The sequence below is a fragment of the Oncorhynchus keta genome, chromosome 23, assembly GCF_023373465.1.
Source record: "Oncorhynchus keta strain PuntledgeMale-10-30-2019 chromosome 23, Oket_V2, whole genome shotgun sequence".
NCBI lineage: Eukaryota > Metazoa > Chordata > Actinopteri > Salmoniformes > Salmonidae > Oncorhynchus > Oncorhynchus keta.
In genome coordinates this window covers 33,417,141-33,436,597 of record NC_068443.1, presented here as the reverse complement: position 1 = coordinate 33,436,597, position 19,457 = coordinate 33,417,141, and the positions used below count along the sequence as shown (strand labels likewise).

At 44.4% G+C, this 19,457-nt stretch overlaps 1 protein-coding gene across 1 annotated transcript in view; it reads left to right on the top strand.

The window, feature by feature from the left end:
* The first annotated feature begins 3,922 nt into the window (after positions 1–3,922).
* Positions 3,923–19,457, top strand: part of LOC118381864 (glypican-1-like) — a 143,467-nt gene continuing 127,932 nt past the window's right edge. Inside the window, exon 1 of the mRNA XM_052477047.1 lies at positions 3,923–4,105. Within this exon, the coding sequence (XP_052333007.1) occupies positions 3,943–4,105 (163 nt within the window). The 5' untranslated portion in view covers positions 3,923–3,942. The remainder of the gene's footprint in view (positions 4,106–19,457) is intronic.

The following is a 19,457-nucleotide window of genomic DNA, read 5'->3' as shown; positions in this document are numbered from 1 at the left end:
TCTCTCTCTCTTTCTCTCTCTATCTAGCCCTCCTGCTCTCTCTCTCGCTCTCTCTCGCTAGCCCTCCTCTCTCTCTCTCGCCCTCCTTCCTCTCTCTCTCTCTAGCCCTCCTTCCCCTCTCTCTCTCTCTCTCTCTCTCTCCCTCCTCCCTCTCTAGCCCCCTTCCTCTCTCTCTCTAGCCCCCCCCTCTCTCTCTAGCCCTGCTTCCCCTCTCTCTCTACCCCTCCTTTCTCTCCTTTCAATTCAAGGGGCTTTATTGGCATGGGAAACGTGTTAACATTGTAGATAATATACAAAAGTGAAATAAACAATAAAAATGAACAGTAAACATTACACATACAGAAGTTTCAAAACAAAAGACATTACAAATGTCATATTCCGTATATATACAGTGTCGTAACGATGTACAGATGGTTAAGGGTACTCTCTCTCAGCGAGGGCCAGCTGTCAGACTGTGATCAAACAAGGAAAAGGATGTTCCAATTCAATGATAGACATTTATATCATTATACAGTGCACTTCAGAGTATGGTTTTGTGCAAGTAAGCCGGTAGAGATGTATTTTATTGTGCTTCACTGGCCATTGAGCCCCATTCGATCTGTTAGCTAAAAAAAGATACAACCGAGAAAGAGATGTCGCTGAGTAAGACCGGCTTTAGAGAGGAAGGTGTGAGAGGAACGAAGGACTAAAGAACTGAAGTGTGTGATTACACAGCCGGCTGGCGAGAGAACCAGTGGGACGCTTTCTCACTGACGCATCCGCTCACACGTGTCCTGCCCTTAAAAATACACGGACATCACACTTACATAACCACACAAAGGGATACGCCGCCAAGAGAGGGGCATGAGAAGAAGAAGAGAGACAGACAGATGGTAGGAGACAGACAGACAGACAGACAGACAGACAGACAGACAGACAGACAGACAGACAGACAGACAGACAGATTGGAAAACAGATACAAATCTGTGAAACTGAAATGTAGAAAACTCTTCTGTATCCAAGACAGGTGATAAGGCAAGAGAGTATGAGTTTCTATGCATATCCCAATGTTGGGATAGTTACTACTTTGATATAATATAAATTTAACGGTTTTCTGTATGGCAAAGAGAGTCGGACCAAAATGCGGCGTGGCTATTGAGATTCATGTTTAATAAAAACAAAGTAAACACGAATCAATAAACGTAATGAAAACCGAAACAGCCTAAACTGGTGCAAACTAACACTAGACAGTTACAAGGACACTAAGGACAATCACCCACAAACCAACCAAAGAATATGGCTGCCTAAATATGGTTCCCAATCAGAGACAACGATAAACACCTGCCTCTGATTGAGAACCACTCCAGACAGCCATAGACTTTGCTAGATCACCCCACTAGCTACAATCCCAATACATACCAAAACCCCAAGACAAAACACACCACAATACAAAAACCCCATGCCACACCCTGGCCTGACCCAAACATGAAGATAAACACAAAATACTTCGACCAGGGCGTGACAATAAAACTAATCATGTTGTTAATTTTAGAATAAAATATGTCATTTGCAACACATATTTAAGGGAAATTGAATTTTGGACTGTAAAAACTTAACATGATAAACATGAATGACGTTTACTCTCACCTGCCTGTGAGCCAAAAATAACTATCTGAAAGCCACGCCCCCAATAGGCCTTTGGATAAATCAAACGTGTTCATTTAACCATCGGTTGGGTTTTTAAAGACTTTCATGCTGGGTTGATCCAGCAGCTGGGTCCTTTTTCCAGCTACAATATGTAACCTTTTGGGCGACCTGACCAAATTGACATAGAAAGGTGAGTAATAGATATGCAATTCCCATTTAAAGCAAGTCTAAGAAGTGGTAGATTTGTTCTATGTGTGATATTTTTATGCTTCCCGTTCTAAAGTTTCGTTTTTGTGTCTTTTACATTCAGTTTTGTACACCAGCTTCAAACAGCTGAATATACACTCTTTTTGGTTATGAAAAATATATATCACAGCAGTTTAGAGGTGTACAATGATTCTCCACAAAACGACTGCTTGTTTTGTCACAAACTGAAATAAGGCAAACTATTAGAATTTTTGAAACCAGGAAATGGCAGAGCGATTTCTGCAAAGTGCATCTTTAATGTCATCCATAGGTTATTTTCAGGTGCTGTGGCCCCTCTGTCTCGCTCTCTCTCGTTCTGACTCTCCGCCTCCTCATTTGACTGTATCAGCGCCGGAAGAGCATCATTAAAGTGACCTAGACTGGATGATCTCCGTTACTGCAATTTTACTGGACGCTCCTCTGCTGAACGCTTTCAAATAGGTATTGTGGGCCACCCATGAGAGTAAATGTCATTACTTTTCATCATGTTTGTACACTGCAAGTTGACATTTCCCAAAAATATTTTTGCACATGACATATTTCAATATACAATTAATAACATTATTGTTTCAATATCATGTCAAAGTGGTAACTATCCAAACATTAGGACACACATACTGTAGGTACTCAAGGAACTCAACTTGTGTACACCTCATTATGCTACAGAAGTGTCACTGCTCAACCTTAACATGTGTTGACAATACAACAGGACAGATTAACCGGGATGACATTTACTCTCACGGTTGGCCAAAAAGAAATATAGCAACGAAGCCACATGTCCAGTCGTCTGATCTGGCCTTTTGGGTTGTTGAGCTGTGATCCACAACTAAGTGACCCAACTGTCTGGGCCAAAAATAATCTAACGTGCCCACTATTTACCCAGCACTTTGTTGTTTTTAACCCATAATATTTTTGGAGTGTACTTTACACATGCATGGATAAGTCCACATGTCCAATGTAGCCTCAGCTAATGTGTTTTCTGTATTGCATTTAATCATTCAAAAATATGTTATATTGCGTAAAACGTCCCTAAAAACGAACTTGATCTAGGAATTTACCCAAGTGCCCTGGCCTGGTGCCCCAGGGAACAGCTCACCAACCACCCAAGCCTAACTACCCATCATTAGGGGCTATTGCTGATCTCAGAACGGTTTATAGCGTCCTCGTCGCCAAAACAAGGCCGTTTCGTGAGTCTGTGGCACACGCCACCAGAGGAATGAAGTCCGTTTCATTGGCCCGATCAACGGTTGGTTTGATGCAACATCCTGTGGGGAAGCTCCGTCGCAGTCACGAGCTCCGCCGTGTCCTCCAGCAGTCGGTGCCTCTCTCTTTCTCTCCCTTTCCCCCCTCTTTCTATCTTTCTCTCTCTCTCTCTTTCATCCTGACTCTCCGCCTCCTTCTCCTCATTCGACTGAGTGGCAGCGCCGGGAGAGCATCATTAACTTGAACTAGACTTAACGGTCTCCCTTACTGCCGTTTTACCGGGCTCTCCTCCGCTGAAAGCTGCCTTATGGGCTGTCATCGCCGGTAATACCATAAAGTGACGTTATTTGCCATTAATGTCACCTGTTGATTTTCTGAAATTTTGTAAATTCATGTTTTGGCTACTAATCATGTTTCTATTGCCTTTCCTCAGGTGACTGCACATTGTTAACGGAACTGTCTATGAGGAGGCGCAGATCATTTGTGTGAAATTGCTCCAGTGGTTGATTTATCTACACCGCGTCCAAAAAGGCCTGCAAGCTGCCCAGAGAAGAGACGGGACTGCTCTCCCCCTCCACACACACACACACACACACACACACACACACACACACACACACACACACACACACACACACACACACACACACACACACACTCCCTCTCATTCCGTGCAGCACAGCGCAGAGACAGGACGCAGCGAACCAACCACGACAGTAATAGCGAAGCCCAAAGCAACTGAGAAGTTTTGACGAGCGCCTGCTATCGGGGCAGCGGGAGTGGATGTCTCCCGTTGTTTAGGACTTAACTCAATCACACGACACCCATCTCTCGGATTTGCACTTGACCGTGTGGCTGTACTACTGTATGATGGATTTCGCGGTGGTTATAGCTCTGGTGTTTTGCGCCCTGACGGTGCCGGGATTCGGGGATACCGGGAGCGGAAAAGCTCAGAGTTGTTCGGATATCCGACAGTTCTACAACGGCAATGGTTTTAGTCTGAAAGGAGTGCCCCAGTCGGAAATATCAGGTAGGTTAGCCAATCTCTGTCACTAAAATGACGCTTTGCCCACCGAATTGACTTTGTTTGTGTACGAAATATATGTAACGCCCTTGACATCCTGACCACCAGCGAATATGGATTCTTAACCGTTCTGAGAAATAGCTAACCTGGTAGTAAGTACCTGTCTGATAAAAATTATGTTCCAATAACAGAACCCCGAACTTCCCATCCCCTGCTAATACACTAGGCTACTTAGGTTCACTGAGGTTTGCAGGTTCAATTGATAGTTATTGTGCCTCAGGATTCCTTGTCACGCCCTTAGAAACGGTTGGCTATGTTCAGTAGTGTTATTGCGAGGATATGATTTGTCGTATATGGCAGTGGCACAAGTTAAACATGCGACGTTTAAAACTATGTACATTAAATATTGTCATTTTGTAGCTCACTGAAAATATTTCAGTGTGGAAGAACATTTCAGTTTCAAATTGAACCACACCTTGGATTAATATAAACAGTAAGTCAACAAGCCCTCATTGACTTCTTATTGCAATCGGTGCCAGCAGTACTTCTTCTGATCTAGCCAGTATTGATCATGAATATCCTTCATCTTGCTGAGGAAAAAAATCTCTCTCTCTCTCTCTCTCTCTCTCTCTCTCTCTCTCTCTCTCTCTCTCTCTCTCTCTGTCTCTGTCTCTGTCTCTCTCTCTCTGTCTCTGTCTCTGTCTCGGTCTCTCTCTTTCTCTCTCTCTCTTTCTTTCCAGGAAACTCCCGCTAGCCAGACGATCACTTGACCACAAGCATAACCGTGCAAATATGATGATACACTAACCTCACACACTGACTGTGTGTGTATTGCACTGTGATGTCAGAGCTAGCTCTTTTCAAAGACACAGTCACAAGTCAGCATTCAGCACAGCTGATTATATGTGTGCCTTCCCAGGAATTCACCATGCATGGGCTGTCACAAATGGCACTTTATTCCCTATATAGTACACTACTTTTGACCAGAGTCCTATGGGTCCTGGTCAAAAGTAGTGCACTATATATGGAGTAGGGTGCCATTTGGGACGTGTCCATGGTGGTTAGTTACCACACTATGCTGGCTCCGCAGTCCACACTCTAGCCACATTGAGAAAGCGATCACTAAATAATATACAGTAGGTTAAAGTCAGATACCATAGGGAGTAATACTTATATTCGATGCACTGGCCAACTATTTACAAATCAAAGACAATGTGCCACAACGCAGGACACTTGCAACAATAATGAATTGATAATTAACAACATGGGTGTTGTTAACCCGTGTCTATATCTCCTCCAAACACCGGCTTCGAGGGCATTATCACTTTTTTTTACAACGGGTTACCATATTCAAATAATGATTAACATATTTTCATAAAAAAAATGTTATGTTGATTAATTTATTCAAACTATTTCCTACTTCCACAAGATATAGTCCCGACACAAATCTAGGGTTGCTACCCAAGCCGGCTGGTTGTTCGTTCTATTGGTTCTGTTGCCAGAGACTCGACCCAGTCGTTCAGTCTTTTGGTTCTGTATCTATGGAAACGACCCAGTCGTTCAGTCTTTTGGTTCTGTATTTATGGAAGCGACCCAGTCGTTCAGTCTTTTTGATCTGTATCTCAGTCTTTTGTTCTGAAAGTCTTTTGTTCTGACCCAGTCGTTCAGTCTTTTTGTTCTGTATCTATGGAAACGACCCAGTCGTTCAGTCTTTTGGTTCTGTATCTATGGAAACGACCCAGTCGTTCAGTCTTTTGGTTCTGTATCTATGGAAACGACCCAGTCGTTCAGTCTTTTTGTTTTGTATCTATGGAAGCGACCCAGTCGTTCAGTCTTTTTGTTCTGTATCTATGGAAGCTTGATAAATTGCCTGGCTGGGCTGGTGAGACAGTGGATTGCGCAGTCAGATGGAACAGAGTAAACAGGCATTTTAACGTCATAGATTTAGCCGGTGGTAACTTGTGGAATAGACACCGTCTGGAATGTGCTTTTAACCAATCAGCATTCAGGATTAGATCCAAATTTAGGCTATTGGTACATATAGTATTCCATAGATACTAATACCCATAGTTTACAGTAGTATTAGCATTATAGAGGTAATATTATGTACTTTCTTCCAATGCTAATATATTTTCAAGTACTTCTCTTCCTGAAAATATCTTTACCGCTATGCTCAATCCATAGCCTAATGCTAAAGTTTATCACTATGGAGCTGCGTTTCAAACTCATAAAAGACACACCCTCCTCCACTTACCCTCGTTTTATGCCCTTAGGGGAATCCCCGCGGCCATCTTTGTCATTGGACAAATGATTAGCCAAGCAAAGGAAGTTGGCAACGTAAACCCCTCAGCCCTCGTTTTTGATCGAGTTTGCGAGTGTACAATTGTGTTCACTCCGGGCCTGAAACTCCCCATAATTCAACTCCCAATGATTATACATCCGCTAAGAAAAGTCTGACAAAACTTAAAGCCAACGTTAATATAGAGAAGTCAACATACAATTGTAAGTAAAAACAAATGTAAATAAGTTAGAAATTGTGCTACTAATTACACGTGACGGCACAAACACGTATTATAAAATGAATGCTGTTTTTGTTTGGTTAGCTTTTGGAAACGTTAACTTGCTCACATAACTTTCGCCGACGTCACAATTATACATTGTCATTTTCAATTGACCTGATATAGTAGGATGGCTAACATTCACTGTCTGCGGATGCCTTTGTCTTCTAGCCAAAATATGCAACGCAATCATAATTGACTGTAGCGCATATAAGCCACACGCAGCAGTTCCATGATGACTGAAAACACAACCGTGGGATGAACGAGTGACACATTCCCGGGCAAGAGCGGCCCGTTTTTTAAAAAATGAATTCATTCTTCCCCCGCCCCTTGCCCTGCAAGTGTCAACTCCTCAGGCGTCATGATACGTCCTCAGAATTCTCTACTTAATTTGAGGGCTGAGGGGAGAAGGTGTGTTTTTTTCTAAGTGCTTGGAATGCAGCCACTATGTGATTGTGATTGCTTACAGGAGTCATGTGATGTGATAGATAAAATGGGACGGTGAAGTGATTGTAATGTTGCTGTGTTGACATGTGGAGAGAGATGTAAATGTGGTGAACGTGTCAGCGGCCATGCATCATAAAGCCGGGAGGTCGCTGTGCTAATGGGACAGTCTTAATCAAATTGATTAACCGTGTAAATCAATGGGTGGATTTAACGCCAGCGACAACCCCTCTTTCTTTGAAATGTCTAATCCATAGGGTGTCGAGAACAAATCTGTCTTGATAGTACGTGATTTATTTCTTATTTTTGGTGCTGTGGACTTTACTCTAGTCTGAGGTCAGAGAGAGAGAGAGAGAGAGCAATGAGATGAGAGAGAGTGAGATTGTGGGAGAGAGAATGAGGGAGAGAGGGGAGAGATGAGAGGAAGAGAAAGAAAGGATGAGAGAGACTGCAACAGAGTGGGCAAGGGAGTGAGAGAGAAACAAAGAGAAGAGTAGGAGTGAGAAAGACAAACAGAGAGAGAGAGAGAGAGAATGGGAGAGAGTTTATATCAGTGCCCTCCATGCTAACAAAAATAACGTCTTTCTCTGGCAAATTAAACAGCTCAGTGAAGTAGTCTCCCAATGATGAGACACCTGAATGTTGCATCATGGCCATTATTTCTTCCCAGGCAGGGACAGTAAGACTGTGGGCTTGATCAGACTAATGTATTGTCTGAGGCTGGTTCAAGGTTGCACACCAAGTCCATCATTGTGATTCACTCTGGGAGAGAGAGGAGAAGGAGTGGTTCAAATCAAATCAAATGTATTTATAAAGCCCTTCTTACATCAGCCGATATCTCAAAGTGCTGAACAGAATTCCAGCCTAAACCCCCAAACAGCAACCAATTCAGGTGTAGAAGCACAGTGGCTAGGAAAAACTCCCTAGATAGGCCAGAATCTAGGAAGAAACCTTCACACAGGACACCGGATAAGACAGGAGAAATACTCCAGATATAACAGACTGACCCTAGCCCCCCGACACATAAACTACTGCAGCATAAATACTGGAGGCTGAGACAGGAGGGGTCAGGAGACACTGTTGCCCCATCCTATGATACCCCTGGACAGGGCCAACCAGGCAGGATATAACCCCACCAACTTTGCCAAAGTACAGAGGCAGAGAATCCCAGTGGAGAGAGGGGAACCGGCCAGGCAGAGACAGCAAGGGCGGTTCGTAGCTCCAGTGCCTTTCCGTTCACCGTCACGCCCCTGGGCCAGACTACACTCAATCATATGACCCACTGAAGAGATGAGTCTTCAGTAAAGACTTAAAGATTGAGACCGAGTCTGGTTATAGGAGCTGGTGGCTGGGTCTCAATACTGTAATATGGACGCCTTTGCTTTTACTGTTTCTTGTTTGTCATCATTAGGACCTGGAGTTTTTCCTGGTCAGGTCATGGGGTAGGAACAGGGAAATCTCCTGTCCTTATTCTTTATCTCTGGTTGGTGAAGGGACTAGAATAGGTTTCCACCATGTTGCTTAGACCTGGCAGGTGTTGTCAGATCATTGATTGTGGAGTAAAGGACACAAGGAAAGGAGGGTAGTTAATACTATTCAGACACAGCCGCTCTCCTTCTCAGTTTTGATTGGAAGAGGCATCGTCAGATGACAGGATAGGCAGCATAGTCGTGAGCAGTGGGTTAGCAGATGTTTTGAGGAGTCCACTTTCCACATTACGGACCTAGTAAAAACACTGAATTACAAATGTAAGTAATACTGTAAATAATAATTACATATCAATAAATCCTACTTTAGTGTGTATTTCTAGTGTTACTAGCCTACTGTGTAAGATTTATGTAATGTAAAGTGCACATTATCATGCCTGATTATCATCACAGATGTTCACTGTGTTTACTGTGAGGGGAGGTAATGATTTTGTGTGGATCATTCCTCATCACACACACTCACACACACACACACACACACACACACACACACACACACACACACACACACACACACACACACACACACACACACACACACACACACACACACACACACACTCTGTCCCTCTTTCTCATTACCCTCATGATGGCTTAACGATTGTTTTGTCTTTGAGAAGATGACATTATAACGTTTATCAAACTGATCGACGGAAATGAATGAGATTTCAGACCTTGATTCATCAAAGCTGTCATTGGGTGTCTGGTCTATTTTGTTTAGCCCTTAGTCACCTCTGGTGTTACTTGATGTAACCTTGTCTTTGTTGTTTTTATGCCATTCTTCAAGCACTTATGCCCTGGCTATCACTAAACAAAAGTGTTTGGAAGGCTAAATGCAATTGTCAGGTCTTTAGGATAGCGCCCCCTAGCCTTGGGAGAGGTGTGTGTGTGTGTGCGTGCCTTCGTGAGCAACAAGATGTCATAGTTTCCCTTTGAAATTCAAAGTATTATGGAAGAATAGCTATTTTTGACGCATTAGTTCTGCATGGTTACAGGGTTAATTCCACATGTTTACAGGGTTAAAACAGAAACAACTTAAAAAGGATAACAGTTTAGGTATTCATTCCAAGTGGTTACGGTTAGAGCTATGGTTTGGGGAAGGCTTAACAGAATTGTTCAACTTCATATTCATCATCTCCGGCACCACGCCAACAACAACGTAAGGACAGACGCTGGGAGACAAGAAGCAAGTAGAGGGAGTGAACATTTAATAAACAATGGACATGAAACAGAACACGGACAGCATCTGGACAGGGGAAACAAAACGACAATAACGCTGACACGGGGATGAAACAGAGGAGCAGACAGATATAGGGAAGGCAGTCAAAACGTGAAGGAGTCCAGGTGAGTCCAATGAGCGCTGATGCGCGTAATGATGGTGACAGGTGTGTGTAATAATGGGCAACCTGGCTCCCTCGAGCGTCAGAGAGGGGGAGCGGGGGCAGGCGTGACAGTGCCCCCCTCCCCCCCCCAGGGTGCCGCGCTGCGTCCCACCTGGCAAGCCTGACCGGCCGGCCGAGGCATGGGCGCTGGACAAGCCGGCTGATGCGTAGAAGCCCGACGAGCCGGCTAAGGCGTGGGATCCTGACGAGCCGGCTGAGGCTTGGGAGCGTGACAAGCCGGCTGAGACATAATGTGGGGTGGGAGCCTGACAAGCCAGTTGAGGCGTAGGAGCCTGATGAGCCGGCAGAGGCGTGGGAGCCAGACGAGCCTGCAGAGGCATGACATGGGGTGGGAGCCTGCCGAGCCACCAAGGCAAGGAGACCTCTCGAGCAAGCTAAGGCATGGGAATCCCGATGAGCCAGCTGAGGCGGTTCAATCGGTGGTGGCACCCGGACCCGACATCACCAACAAAATCAAACAAAAACTCCCTGGTGCTTCAAATTGTGGTGTCACCACAATGACAATATCACTGACACGGGAATGTAACAGAGGAACTGACAGATATAGGGAAGGCAATCAGAAGGAGTCCAGGTGAATCCAATGAGCGCTGATGCGCGTAATGATGGTGACAGGTGTGCGTAATGATTGGCAGCCTGGCGCCCTCGAGCGTTAGAGAGAGGGAGCGGGAGCAGGCGTGACTATCAACATATGTAAAAATGTCTTGTTTCTATGTTTTTTAGTAAAAAAAAGAGAGAGAAAGATAACTGTTTCCAATGACATCATCAACCAATTTGTAGAAAATTAGTAGGCTAGCCCACTCACAATTGGTCAAAATCACAAGATGCACACTGATGATGTAATTGGAAACACATAGCTCGTTTCCCTTTAACCTTTTACTGCAGTGGGCTAAATTTAGGGTCACACAAGGTCAAACAAAAGTATAAACCTCCTCACAAGAAGACACCTGTACCATGTCAGACATAGAGTAGAACTGTATTATATTTTGAGTTTGCATCCCAGTATTACACTTTCTATACATCACAGAAGACTGAAATATAACAAAACTGTTTGACATAGAAACACCGGACTTTCGGAAGTAAAAAATAAATACATGTTTATTAATGATGAAATCCTGAAAAATATTATGAACATTCCATCCATGAGGTCCACTAGAGGGCACTTCTGGTCATGCGACTGCAGGAAATAATACAAAACGACGTGTTTGGTATCATCAGTATTCATCGTATCTCCACGGCGTTCTAGAGCATTGTGAGCTGCCGTAGCGCAGTGGTCTAAACGGCGCCCTCCGAGCATCATGAGTTCGTGCCCGAAGCGAGGCCTTTTTTGTTGTTGTACGCGACTAGGAAGTCATATATTGACGTTCTTAGTACCTTTTCAAACGTCCGAAATCGCCGTCTATTTCCAGTGACCAGCCTGTCCGTGCGTGTTTGTGTATGCACGTGGCGTGTGTACGCGTGTGCACCCTTGCGCAAGCTCGTGTGTGTGTCTGTGGTGTGAAGCATGAAGGAACAACACACACACTCCCAGTGGGCAGCTCAATTTCACCTCTTAGACTGGGGGCTAATGATATGCTAATCGTGTCTGTGTGTCTGCTGCCCTTACACACTGCTCTCAGCCCAGAGGTTAAATACAGACATTTGGAACACTGCACACTGGCGCAACAATGAGGACCAGCTGACGACTCAAAACTAGTCAACTACAACATGCTATGAGGCAAATGCTATTAAGTATTGTAGCCTACACCTGCATTGCTTGCTGTTTGGGGTTTTAGGCTGGGTTTCTGTACAGCACTTTGAGATATCAGCTGATGTACGAAGGGCTATATAAATACATTTGATTTGATTGCAGCGCTTTTAAACTACTGTCAAATGTATTTTGAAGGAAGATTTCCTCAACTGACTCTCCCTTCTCTTTTGTGAGTGAAGATTGCTTCCACTCTTTGACAAAACAGGTGCTAAGTAGAGCCATGTAGGGGGAACTCTTTCGGTGCTAGATCGAACAAATGATTTACTATGTGTATTCACTAGATGACTGAAAGGGGGCGCTGTTCAGGTGTCACCATCCGCCATTATATTACTCTTCATAAGGAACAGCCTCCATAGGAATTCATGGGAATTTACAGTATTTCAATGTAATGGTTCAAAAACACATGCATTTAAGTATGTTGTTGTTGTTGTTGTTGTTGTTGTTGTGGGGACTGAAACATAAGAACTCTGTATAAAACATTTTCCATTTTTATTGAGAAATTATGAGCATCTGTTTTGTGAATACAATACTATGTATTGTTTTTAAAAAAAGTATATATTAGTGTCTGTAAGGGAAAAAAAACAACCTATTTATCTTCCCAAACCTGTAGCTATTGAAATGAAACCATGTAGCTTCGCTCTACACGACAAAGCAAACACAGTGTTGATTACTAGAATGTAAAGCTGGAGAAGTTCATGCATAAATCCCATATTAACATGTTTTCAATACTGCTGACCAATTTAAGATCAATCTGATTTGAAGTTACTGCCCCATGAAGCCAGTAAAGTCTTGATCAATAAAGTACAATAAACCTAGGAACAGGTCCATGTTACATTCGCATCACTTAGCAGACTCTCTTATCCAGAGCGACTAGGGTTAAGTGCCTTCCTCAAGGGCACAGGTAGATCTTTCACCTAGTCAGGTCTGGGATTTGAACCGGCAACCTTTCAGCACTGACGCTCTTAATCGCTAGGCTACCTGCCACCGCCACACACAGACTGAAAAACACTGTTCACCGGGGCCCTTGTTGTATACATGGTGTCGCGTGGTACTTGGCCGGCTGCTAACGTTTTATACCACCGACTGTAACTCCTGAATCAACAGTAGAAATGTTACACAGATAATTCAACACTGGGTAAATCTGGCCAATTTGTTGTCTACCATATAACACGCGGCTGGTTCAATCATACTCCCTCCTATTCTGCCGCTCTCACAGACTTGAAATATCACAGAAAGCACGCGACAATAAAAAAAAAAAGCTTATTCAGACTCAGAAGGGGTTGTTCTCTGTAGAACCCTTCACGCTTTCCAAAGAATCGCCAAAGAACACTTTCTTCCAAACAGGGTTCTTAGGATGTTAAAGGTTAAAGGTTAAAACAAACTTTACCTTACAAAGAGCCCTCGCCTTCCAGAAATGGCTCCTCAGATGAAAACAGAGTAAAACCCTTTCCGTCTGCAAAGAACCCTTTTTTCCCCTAAGTGTACTTGATTTCAAGATAAGGATTAATGAGGACCATTTGAAGGTTAATGTTAGCATATGGCAATGTGTTCGGCTATAGACATCTGATAGATAGATGTGTGTTAGATAAAAGGACCTGTGCTATCTCACTGTCTGTCTGTTTTGTCTGTCTCACTGTCTGTCTAGCAATAAATCCTTCAGCAGTTCAAAGTCTGTGAGCTGGGCGTTGATGTGTGTGAACATGGGTGTTTGAGCATGTGTGTGTGTGTGTGTGTGCGCGTATGTTTGTCAGTCACGTAATAAATCCTCAGCAGTTGAAAGTCAGCATGCTGCTGTGCATTGGTGTGTGTGTGTGTGTGTGTGTGTGTGTGTGTGTGTGTGTGTGTGTGTGTGTGTGTGTGTGTGTGTGTGTGTGTGTGTGTGTGTGTGTGTGTGTGTGTGTGTGTGTGTGTGTGTGTGTGTGTGTGTGTGTTGAGACTGTCTGGTGGACGTGCAGGAGTTGTTAAAATGCTGGTGTCAATAGTCAAGTCTCTTGAAGCATTAAGCCGTGATGGTGTGCCGGGAGCATGAAACAGACCACCGTGTGTTTGATGTTCTCCAGAGGGGAACACAGGAGGTTGGGGAGCCCTGCTCTGCTTGGCCCTGTACCTTGGCCAGGCTCTGGCCTGGATATCGGGGAAGAGAAGACAGGAGGAAGAGAGAAGGGGGAAGAGGAAGAGGAGGTGGACGATCCTTGATTGGTCCAGCTCTATGTTCCACATTGGTGAAGAGAGAGGATAGGGGGAATAGATGAAGAGGAGGGGTGAAGAAATGTTGTTTGGCATTGCTCTGGTGTTCTTTAACAAAAGAAAGAGGTTATGGAGGTGGTACATTTAATTTAATAAATTGGTCAAGTTGTTTTTTAGTTGGTCATACCAAGGATTATTTAGCTCGTTGATTTGGAATTTGAAGACCCCTTAAAGGTATCAAAAAATATATATAAAACAAATATTGGGTTAACATTGAATTTGGCATTACTGCTATTAGCCAATAGAAACGCACAGGGATTCACTACATAGGCAAAAAATAAAAATCTAAAGGAAGTTTGTTCTGAAGTGTCCTATATCTGAGAGATACAGTGCATTCGGTAAGTATTCAGACCCCTTGCCTTCTTCCCACATTTTGTTACATTACAGCTTTATGCTAAGGGTTAAAAAAAACCTCATCAATCTACACACACAATACCCCATATGACAAATAAAAAAAACAGGTTTTTAGAAATGCTTGCAAATGTATTAAAAATTGAAAACAGAAATGCCTTATTTACATACGTTTTCAGACCCTTTGCTATGAGACTCGCAATTGATCTCCATTGATCAACCTTGAGATGTTGATTCAACTTGATTGGAGTCCACCTGTGATAAATTCAGTTGATTGGACTTGATTTTGGAAAGGCACACACCTGTCTATATAAGGTCCCACAGTGACAGTGGATGTCAGAGCAAAAACCAAGCCAGGATGTCGAAGGAATTGTCCATAGAGCTCCGCGACAAGATTTAGTTGAGGCACAGATCTCGGGAAGGGTACCCAAACATTTATGCAGCATTGAAGTTCCCCAAGAACACAAGAGTTTGGAACCACCAAGACTCTTCCGAGAGCTGGCCGCCCGGCCAAACTGAATCGGGGGTGAAGGGCCTTGGTCAGGGAGGTGACCAAGAACCCAATGGTCACTCTGCCAGAGCTCTAGAGTTCCTCTGTGGAGATGGGAGAACCTTCCAGAAGGACAACCATCTCTGCAGCACTCAGCCAATAAGGCCTTTATAGTGGAGTGGACAGACGGAAGCCCCTCCTTAGTAAAAGGCACATGACAGCCCGCTTGAAGTTTGCCAAAAGGCACCTAAAGGACTTTCAGACCATGAGAAACAAGATTATTTGGTCTGTTGAAACCAAGATTGAACTCGTAGGCCTGAATGCCAAGCGTCACGGCTGGAGGAAACCTGGCAGCAGCCCTACGGTGAAGCATGGTGGTGGCAGCATCATGCTGTGTGGATGTTTTTCAGCGGCAGTGACTCCGGGGATGAGTCAGGATCGAGGGAAATATGAACTGAGCAAAGTACAGAAAGATCCTTGTTGAAAATCTTCTCCAGAACACTCAGGACCTCAGACTGGGGCGAAGGTTGCCCTTCCAACAGGACAATGACCCTAAGCACACAGCCAAGTCAATGTAGGAGTGGCTTTGGGACAAGTCTCTGAATGTCCTTGAGTGGCCCAGCCAGAGCCCGGACTTGAACCCGATCGAACATCTCTGGAGAGACCTGAAAATAGTGACGCTCCCCATCCAATCTGACAGAACTTGAGAGGATCTGCAGAGAAGAATGGGAAACACTCCCCAAATACAGGTGTAGCCAAGCTTGTAGCGTCATACCCCAGAAAACTCAAGGCTTTAATCACTGCCAAAGGTGCTTTAACAAAGTACTGAGTAATGGGTCTGAATACTTGATATTTCATTTTTTATTTTTATAAATTAGCAAAAATGTCTAAAAACTAGTTTTTGCTACGTCATTATGGGGTATTGTGTATAGATTGACTCAAGAAAAGAACGAAACAATTTTAGAATAAGGCTATAACAAAAACGTAGAAAAAGTCAAGGGGCCTGAAAACTTTCCAAAGGCACCGTATAAGAAAGATCAAGAAACTATTTCTATATTTTTTGACATGTATTTATCCCCTTATATTAGACACTAAACTATCTCCATATATACTTCCATTAATTTCTTTCACCGGTCTTTTGAGGCTTCTGGGCATCCTAGAGCAAAACGGAGGACACCATCGTGTAGGCCAAACTGTTAGGACGCTACAGATGTTTTGTGAGAAGACCGGTTTTTCGGGTGGTCTGACAAACACCCCTCTAGCTACCTTTCACCGCAGATGCGGAAGGGCGATACTGGCGGATGCGGTGGATTGAGACGCAGCCCATGCAACAACATAAAAAACAGATATCTCTAGCTTAAACAGACAGAGCTTGCTGGGGATTTGTTATTATGTGAATTAGATTCCCACAGGCCGTGGAAATGGTAGGCTAAAGGTTAACTGACAAGTGGCCTGTGCAAAGCTGGACACCTCAAGGTCTGCTACTGTTCTCCGCTATTTGTTTTCTCTTCTATTCTCCTTCAATCTCATTGGCCCCTGTTGTTCTTCAGATGTGAGAGGGGGAGTTCACCGATACAGTTATGCCCCCCCCAAGATGCACACACACACACACACACACACACACACACACACACACACACACACACACACACACACACACACACACACACACACACACACACACACACACACACACACACACACACACACACACACACACACACAAAGCACAGAACAGCCCCCTGTAGGGTCACAGCAGTTCAGAGGAGAGCTGCCCAGCATGTCTCACTTTGTGTGTGTGTGTGCGTGTTTGTGGTTGGGTGTCAGCGTGTTTGTATGTGTGTCAGTGACTGTGCCAGGGTGTGTGACGGTGACTGCATGTGTGTGTGTCTGCGGGGGTGGCAATGTGTCTCAGCTTTTGTCTTCAGAGGAATGGGTTCTGTCAAACGCAGAATTGTAACCCCTCATTACAGCAAGAGGGCTTGTGTCAACCCTGCTCCTCTCTGGCAAAGGCTTTGTGTGTGTGTGTGTGTGTGTGTGGTTTGCTTTAACAAGGATAATAAAACAAAGAAAATGTAGACAAGTGGGGACATTTCACCGGTTCCCACAAGGGAAAAGGCTTTTTAGGTTTCGGGGGTTAGGATTAGAGTTAGAATTAGGTTTAGGGGTTAGGTTTAGGATTAGGAGTTAGGGTTAGTTTTAGGGTTAGGATTAGGGCGAGGCAACCTTCAGGGGCTGACATTTTCCATGGAAACACTTGCTGCCATAAAGTTGAGATGTGGGGGAAGCAGTAACTAGGTTCCAGGCAGGTTTAGAAGTGAATAATGTTTGAGGATCGGAGCACATGCCAGAGCAGTAAAAGAAAGGGAATAGAAAAGTAATAGAGCCAGAGGAAATTAATGTAGCTTCTTGTCACTTGAGACGTTCTACTGACAATACCGCGAGGAAGGACATGATCCACAAAAGATTGACTTGGCTGGCTTATATGCACGTACGCACACACAAACAGCAACAGTGCAGCGACATTGGCTAAGGTGACCCAGCCCGGCCCGCCCCCTCACGTGGGTGATGCCATGTTTGATGGATCTCCTCTGTACTGACAGAACAAGAAGGGATGACAGTGAGAGGTTGAGAATTGTCCGATCTGTACATCAGACTACAGGATGTCTCTCTATGGTTGTAATCGTGTTTGGTCTGTGCTGTGCGATCTGATCACTGTACTGCGAGCTGACAGGACGACTGAGTGTGTGTCGGCCAAATCCACCCCTCTGTCAATATATACACACTCTTTCACTAGGTTAGCCATGTCAGCTTAGCACTACAAACCTCCCGTTGGCAATTCTTTTTTTGCTTTCCTCTTTTCATCTCTCTCTCTCTCTCTCTCCCTCTGTTGCCTTGCCCTAGAGAGTGCCTTGGCTCCCTCTCTCTTTCTCTCTCTCTCTCTCTCTCTCTCTCTCTCTCCCTCTGTTGCCTTGCCCTAGAGAGTGCCTTGGCTCTCTCTCTCTCTCTCTCTCTCTCTCTCTCTCTCTCTCTCTCTCTCTCTCTCTCTCTCTCTCTCTCCTCTGTTGCTCTCTCTCTCTCCCTAGAGAGTGCCTTGGCTCTCTCTCTCTCTCTCCCTCTCTCTCGCTCCCTCTGTTGCCCTAGAGAGTGCCTTGGCTCCCTCTCTCTTTCTCTCTCTCTCTCTCTCTCTCTCTCCCTCTGTTGCCTTGCCCTAGAGAGTGCATTGGCTCTCTCTCTCTCTCTCTCTCTCTCTCTCTCTCTCTCTCTCTCTCTCTCTCTCTCTCTCTCTCTCTCTCTCTCTCTCTCTCTCTCTCCCTCTGTTGCCCTAGAGAGTGCCTTGCTCTCTCTCTCTCTCTCTCTCTCTCTCTCTCTCTCTCTCTCTCTCTCTCTCTCTCTCTCTCTCTCTCTCTCTCTCCCTCTGTTGCCTTGCCCTAGAGAGTGCCTTGTCTCTCTCTCTCGTTCTCCTGCCTCTCCGCTTTCACCCCTCCTTCACTGTCCTCTGCTCTCTCTCTCTCTCTCTTTTTTTCTCTCTGTCTGTTCTGCTCTCTTACCTTCTCTCCATTCCCCCATTCCCTCTCTCATACAGACTGAAGAAATTGAATCAGATCCTAGGTAATTGTTCTGGGGACGATAATGTTGCCAGTGTGATTGATGATCTATCCTCTCTTCTTCTACCTGGCTACATGCAGGTCTGTATTGAACACTTTATGTCGTAGCAACCTGAATGAAAACGGGGCTAGATTGTGTGTAAATAAGACTATGTGCCATATTCACGTAGTGTCTCAGAGTAAGAGTCCTGATCTCGGATCAGTTTCTCGTTTCAGATTGATAAGATCACACATGGACAGCGGGGACGTGGTCCTAGATCAGGACTCCTACTTTACCCCTGATTCCATAGTCTAGACAGAGCTTGTATACAAACTGTTCTATTATGTAGATTGCATGTAGAACTCGACAGATTACATCATACATGCCCGCACACACAGACACACACAGAGCATATGTTTTACTATCCTTGTGGGGACCTACAATGTATTTCCATTCAAAATCCTTTTTTTTTTAACAAGTGTTGTGTTCGAGATGACCTAAAGCGAGACCGGTTCAAGACTAAGACCGGGGGGTGGTAAACCTAGTTAGCTAAGTCAGTCATTGGCTAGGCCATCAAGAAGCTAGATAAAGGCATCTGCCATTTGACTGAATTAGGGCAACATTTTGGAGTGACAGTGGAATCAACCAATCACATTTTGACTTAATGGGTGGGCCCGTTTTTACAAAAACCTAGCATAGCTGGTTAGACTGTTTACATGTTATCTAGAACGTTCTTGACTAACTGTAACTTCTTCTGCCTACGTTTACTGACACTGGTCATATTCAGCGGGTGTTGCCTGTTTGTAGAGTAGAGTGACCACAGTGAATTTGCGAACATAAGAGATATGCTAACTGGATAGCAGTCGTTCAAGATCTTGCCAGCTAGCTAACCAAATGACACCTGCATCTCTAGCTGTGTATAGCCACCGAAAAACGATATGAGGGGAGAAAGTCACCCTACTCCTTCAATGGCACCTTCCTAGCAGATAGCTGGGTATAGTCTAATGTTCCCAAACGGCCCACCCAGCAAAGGAAAGGCACCC